At 39.3% G+C, this 6973-nt stretch overlaps 1 protein-coding gene and 1 non-coding gene across 7 annotated transcripts in view; one reads left to right on the top strand and one right to left on the bottom strand.

The window, feature by feature from the left end:
- The window catches only part of LOC124607083 (inositol polyphosphate-5-phosphatase A), a 323688-nt gene extending 317596 nt beyond the window's left edge, over positions 1-6092 (bottom strand). For 5 of the 6 annotated variants that reach the window (XM_047139269.1, XM_047139272.1, XM_047139265.1 and 2 more), the window contains exon 1: positions 5563-6092. In XM_047139269.1, the coding sequence (XP_046995225.1) occupies positions 5563-5625 (63 nt within the window). In that variant the 5' untranslated portion in view covers positions 5626-6092. The remainder of the gene's footprint in view (positions 1-5562) is intronic. The other variant, XM_047139264.1, reaches the window with a different exon arrangement.
- On the top strand, positions 1644-1718 carry Trnat-ugu. Its single transcript has one exon. It is a non-coding gene; the product is annotated as a tRNA-Thr (tRNA).
- Positions 6093-6973: the final 881 nt, after the last annotated feature.

The raw sequence follows: 6973 nt of genomic DNA, 5'->3' as shown, positions 1-6973 counted from the left end.
GGGGTGGGAAACAGTGGGGGAGAGGTGGGGGTGACAGATGAGATTTTACAATAACATAGCGAAATAGCAGCAAGAAATACACTGTTGAACATGAGCAACCCGGGAGTAAACAGCTTTGAAGCACACACACTGCTACCACATTGAAGATAGACATCTGGTAGTCATTCCTTTATATGTCAACAAAATGACACTGTTTCAACATAGTTCATTCACAGATGTAAGGAAGAGAAGGTGGTGTCCTAGTAGGCACAATACAGGAAATTTGGGGGGGGGGGGGCGGCGGCAGGGTAATAATTCACACACCTTTCCCTTTTAATTCTTGAACTAAGTTGTCGTCTTGTCTTTTCTGATTTAGCATTCCTTTCATGCCTGCACGCATGGCAGAGGGATATCTATCCACCCGTCCAGTCCAGAACAGCTTCATCTGATACAATGTTAGATGCAATCTTATATTCTGTGAAGCAAATAGGTCATATACATACATATGAAATTCCTCACTAACCCATACTTTCTGATAGTGTTCCAAGCTATGAGAAACTTGGCTATAGCACAAAAGCACACCTCAAACTCTCAGGTTCCTTTCTGCATCTGCAAAGTCGAGGAAAGGAAATAATAATCTGCTGGAAGTCAGAACACAGCTTGCTTACAGAAAATGAATTACAAAAGATGCAGCAGGAGCTCTGCTGTTTATGTAAGGCACTTGACAACATAACACTTTGCATTTCAGACCCCCAAATTGGAAATGTTCATCCCAATAACACGCTACAACAAAATACATTAGAATGCAGGCCTAAATATTTGAATTATTAGTCATAAGGGCCTTCCATAAGGCATCTATAGCTGGCATTAAAGAGAGTATCTCAGCTATATCAGATATCTTGATGTGATGGAGACAGCTGAACTAGTCTTGCTGCTTCTGCTGCTGTGTTCATCTTGTGATTGGTTAAAGCTCTATGGCAGGAGCAGCAAGTCTTGTTACAGAGCTGTCTTGATAGTGATGCACAGAACTTATGGTCTCCAGTTTTTAAATCATATACAGTGCAGTCCAACAATTAGTCTTTCCTTCACATACTGTCCAGTAAGATTCCCTTCTTTGGAGGAAAGAAAACCAGCTGTATGAATACCAGGAACTGAACTGGCAAGCCAGTACTAATCAAAGAAGGGAAACTGAAAAGTGGAAGGAATACACAAAGGAGCTGTAGAAGGAAAATTAACAACACTACTGCCAGAAGAATATGACAGGGCACTGAAAGATTTAACTCGAAATAAGACTTAGACGACACTCCTCCAAGAATTATTGATGTCCTTGGGAGAGTCAGCCATACCAAAAACATTTCAGCTTATATACATGGTATATCAGACAGATGAAATACACTTAGGCTTCAAGAAGAATGTAGTAATTGCTATTCCAGAGGAGGCAGACGCTGACAGGTGTGAATGTTACAGTTTAATATCTTATACTTTAAAAATGAAATGATAATTAAATGGGCACCCTAGCTGCAAATAGGCATTGATGTACTTCATTGGGGACATGTTGAAAATGTGTGCCCTGACCGGGACTCGAACCCGGGATCTCCTGCTTACATGTGGATCTCACGGGGAGCGTGCAAGGGATAAGTCCCTGCAGACGCACTATCCTCTGTGCCCGCGGTGGCTCAGATGGATAGAGCGTCTGCCATGTAAGCAGGAGTTCCCGGGTTCGAGTCCCGGTCGGGGCACACATTTTCAACATGTCCCCAATGAAGTACATCAATGCTTGTTTGCAGCTAGGGTGTCCATTTAATTATCATTTCATTTCTAGCAAAACTGCATGGTCATCCACAGTAACTGTTCTTTCGGGAACAGATACTACCGTCATATATACTTTAAAAATACTGACATGAATTATTTGCAGAATAATGACGAAAATGAGCTTGCAGAAGATCAGTTTCAGCTCCAGAGAAATATAGGAACATGCAATGGAATTTTGACTCAATGAGTTATCTTAGAACATACGTTAAAGAAAGGCAAACCTATGTTTAAATACACGGAGCAAAAGGTTATCCACAACTTCAGCCAAAACCAGGTTATATACAACTCCTACAGAAACCAGAATGCAGTTACACGGAGTCTAAGGACATGAAAGGGAAGCAGTGGTTGAGAAAGGAGTGTGAGAGGGTTATAGCATATTCTCGATGTTATTCAATCTGTACATTGAGGAAGTTATGAAGGAAACCAAGGAAAAATTTGGAAAGTGGATGTACTGATAGATTGAAATATCATCAGCAATCCTGAAGTGTAGATAGCAACACAGATGATGTGATGAGGTATAAGGTGCAGAGCACGTGATTGGTGACCCCATGTGACAAGGGCATGCCTCTTGTTGGACAGCAATTTTAACCTGCCTGCAGAGATCAGTCATTCTACACTTATCCAACTAAATTGTACCTCCTCCAACAGCAACTGCTATTATCGATACTGACAGTATTATGAATTATGCTTGGATCAACACTACCTGATTCTTTTGTATCCCATACATTGTGATCATAACGTAAAACAAAGTAGATAAATCCTGGGAACTGTTATTTATTAACACAACAAACTCGTGTAGTGTTCAAATACAGCTATTACAATGGTTGAGCAGCACATGGCTGATTCACAACTTTAGTCTCATTCTCCCTTGATTCTACGCTTATAAATGTAAGAATTGGAGCCGGCCGGTGTGGCCGTGCGGTTCTAGGTCACTAAAATAATATTGACATATAGTCAGCACTGAATGAATACTGGTACTAACATTTGCATAATTAGATATTTGTATATTCCTCCAAACTGCATACTATAACTACTGTTTTTGAGACTGGAAATTTTTTTACACAATAGGAAACATAGGCATAGCCTGTCAGGGACACAGTGACAATTGCAAATAATATTCAGGTAAACAGCCATATTTTGCACACAATTTTATTTTATACATAGTTTCATTTGCCAGAGACAAATCATTAGGGTCGACAGAAGCGTCCGATCCCAAGTGTCAGCTTTGACCCGTGACGTAAGGGTGTTGTCGTGTGTGACGTCATGACGACGCGGAGTTTGGTTTGAGTGTGGCTGTCTCCAGTTCTGTTTTATCTTATTTTATTTACTTTTCTGATCTGTTCGTTCTATCTCGTGAGATTTTTTTTTTTTTTTTAATTTAAAAACACTTATTACTTATTTTAATTATCTGTTTCCTCCAATTTCTGTTTTAGTTTATTATATTTATCTTTCTGATCTGTTTGTTCTATCCCGTGAGATTTTTTTTTAAAAAAAGACAAAAAAACACTAATCAGCTACTGAAGCATCTTTATCTTCTATGGGTTGCAGGGGTTACAACCCCTTGGGAGGTGGGTGGGTATTCATGCATGGCTGTCTTCACTTACACGTTGTAGCTACGCAAGGCGTCTAAATTTGTTTATATTTAGTTTGCCCCCCACCCAAAACACCCCATTTCCCGCGCTTGTCCCATTAGGCTTCTTGTGGAAAGTGTGTGTGTGTGTGTTTGTTTTTGTTTCCGTCATTTGTGACGTCATGGGTCAAAGCAGACGGGCGGGATCGGACGCTTCCGTATTTCCAATCATTATTCTGGTGGCAACATGTTAAGTGATTATAAGCACTGTTTGGTACAACAGCCAACGAGGCATTTTACTGTGCTTTGGTGCCGCATATAATTTCAAAGCCATTCGACAATTTACGACACACCAAAGTTCATGTTCAGTAGTTGCTTCTACACTTGTAAGGTCAACATACTAAATCTGACATAGGCCTAGCTATCTTCCCTTGGACATAAAGTGCAAGGAATTGCCGTATTTTTTAAAGTTGCTACAGTTACGAAATAAATTCCAGGTACTGGTACCACACGAATGTTAACGAACTTCAAGTGCATTTAATATTTCCATGACTATTTCAAAGTCAATGAGTAGGTTTCTGTAAGGTACTATTTGTACAGGTCTCTTTTTATATAGATAATGCATCAATGTCCTCACTAAATTCTACACATCCCTGCACTATCTAATGCAGTGAGTTCCTACAACCCTGCTGATGGTGACACATTTACCAGATGATTTGTATGATGTTACCCTGGGTGGGCAATCAATGCTATTGAACAGTAATAATTATACCATCACCACTAGGTTTCACCATCTCCCATTATTTCATTTGTGCAGCTGCACATAAAAATCCATACTTTACAACAGTCAATAATTCACACAATATATTTATACAACTGATCCAATCATCAGTTAACAGTAAGGAAACGGAAAACTACACGAGACAGTCATATCCACTAACTAGGACAGCATAATGTGAAATTTCTCCACATTTCTACTACGCCCACAATCACTCAACATTGTATTAAAGTGTGGTATTGAACCTACCCTGACATCTTGGTCGAGGAGACAGACTGATCTGTAGCACACCAACATCTAAGTTAGGCTGGAATGCGATAATTTGGTAGTAAGTCAACAAAGCCAATGAATGTGAAAGCAAAAAATCTGGTTGTGGTAACACATTGACTGGTAGTGAAGTCCACCGATTACACTCACACCATACTGAAAAATGGAAGGGTTGGGGAGGGTCCAATACGTAACTTTTACCCAGTCAGTTTGCACGTATATATCAAACTTTCAGCTTAAATAAAAAATGTGTCCAGTTAAGACTGTTGGATTTTTGAATTGTGCTTGCACCAAGATACCCAAGTGAAAGTTGAAACATAGGGGACAGCTTCAAGTGTTTGCCTTCCTTCAGTTCATTAAATGTGAAGGATTATGCTCAAAGGAAAAATGTCAGCAGCTCAGTAAACAAGATGCAACAAAGATTAATTACATTTTGTTGCTATTTAGTTTAGAAAGTGGTTGTTACTGCACCAGAAATTCAAATTAGAAGAAAGCAGCACGTAGCAGGAAAGCAAAGTAGTAAGGATTTCACATTTCGTGACCAGCAGTTTTGGAACACTGGTTCAATTTGAGAAGGTAGGAAAACTAAATTAACTTCACCAAAAACATACTATCGGCATTTATGTGAAGAAATCGATAAAAATATCACATGAATCCTTGATCAGGATAGTTAGGCGCTGATTTGAAAATTGCCACAGTCTTAGTCCTAGCAGAATGGAAAGTAAATGCTAGGACAGGGGTGAAAATGATTTTAAATATTTTTCCATTTTAAAATCTAACTGAAACCGAACAGGAAACAAAGCTATAACATGAAACATTCAATTTGCGAACATCAATTTTAACGCATATTGCACTTGGAAACAAAGGGTGTTGGGATCTGAAGCAATTACTCAAAGTCACGTATCAAAGCCTTACACGAATCTAGCCAGATTGGACTAACTACATAATGTAACCTCTGAAATATTATCGAAAAGAAAACAAACTAAGTAGAGCAATCTGTTTACGATCGCATGTTATTTATACAAGAGGTACTACCAAATGGAAACCTACTACTCGTCTACATTCAATTTCGGGATTGTAGTCATGGACGTGTACTATATAAAGTGGTGGCTGTATTATCAGAAACACGTAAAAATGATGCAAAAAAACTACTTACATCTTCAAAAATAGATCCAACATTCGCCGTCACTAACAACATTGGTGTTGGTTTCCCCGCCATGTCTTCTGCTAACAGCACCAAAACATTACTCAGCCAAATACAATAATGGTTATACCCATATTAAATGACGTTTCCATCGAATACTCTTAAAAATTCCTTTAGAGACGCTCATCGTCCTTTAGTACGCTACTTTTTTCTTTTTACAGCCACTTCACAAAGTGAATGCGTGTTTTAAGCCACGCCTCCTCTTTACAGACGTCAAGCGGAAACTGTAAACATGTAAGTAAAAACGGACAACATGAAATATCGATTACATCACATTGCTCACTAGTTAATGTAAAAATCTAACTTCGCTGTTCTCTTCGGGTTCACGTCTTATGGTGAGCACGTCGTCATAACGACAATTTCGTAATCGGTTCTGCCACCGGCTCTCCATACGACAATCTAGCATGAAGTACTTTGCATTTTGATTTGCCTGTTTTGAAAATGGCACCGAGCGACGAGTACCGCACAGCTATTCTCACTCTTTCACCGAAGGCAGCCTGAGAGATATTTGGGTCGATATTGCGATAAGCGATCACGTAGTTGCGAGATTCATGTACGCTGTGTGAAACCGGTGAAATTTTTTTTTTTAATTTTGATGGTCAATACTTTGAAACATAAATTCACGATCTCATATAATTAATAGTGATACAAATAAACCTTTTGTGTACCTGAAGTATAACAAGCGCCTGCATAATAATAGGTGGCGAAGACAACATTCCTTAGTATACAGGGTGGTCAGAAACAGTCCGAAAAGCTTATAAGGGTACTGCAGGGTAGGTTGTACTGAGAAGTAATCGTTAAGAAAAAAATCCGACACTTGCACCGTTTCCGATTTAATTGGCGTTGAAGTTAGTCAACTCGTTGCGTCCGCAGATTCAAACAGCCTGCCAGAGACAGTGTAGCCAAACGTGTTCATCGTTTGGTTTCCTCAGACCGAACAGATTTAGCTTTTGCTCACCTAGCTCGAATTTATCACTTTCGAAAAAGGCACATTTCAACTAGTAATGAGTACTTGAACAAGTGGTAGCTCATGAACACGCAAACGTCGGTGAATTACCACATTTCAGTGCGTGCAAATGCTTGAATCTGTACGCTGGCTGACGCGAATGCTAATTAAATCTGAATTGGAGTACCATATGAAATTTTTGCTTAACAGTTATTTCTCAGCACAACCTACCCTCCAACACCCTTATAAACTTTTCAGGCTATTACTGACAACACTGTAGAATCATTTCCAAGTTGCAAACTCTGACATGGGATGCAGGATTTAGGCGAAATGATATACTTATACCGCACTCCTCATCCCAGGTCTGTAACAACAAAGGAATCAAATTGTTTAGTTTCTGTGTCAAAATATTTATTA

Source organism: Schistocerca americana, chromosome 3 (assembly GCF_021461395.2).
Source record: "Schistocerca americana isolate TAMUIC-IGC-003095 chromosome 3, iqSchAmer2.1, whole genome shotgun sequence".
In the NCBI taxonomy this organism is placed as follows: domain Eukaryota; kingdom Metazoa; phylum Arthropoda; class Insecta; order Orthoptera; family Acrididae; genus Schistocerca; species Schistocerca americana.
Note: the sequence above shows the minus strand (reverse complement) of the source record. Positions and strands in the feature narration are given on the sequence as shown.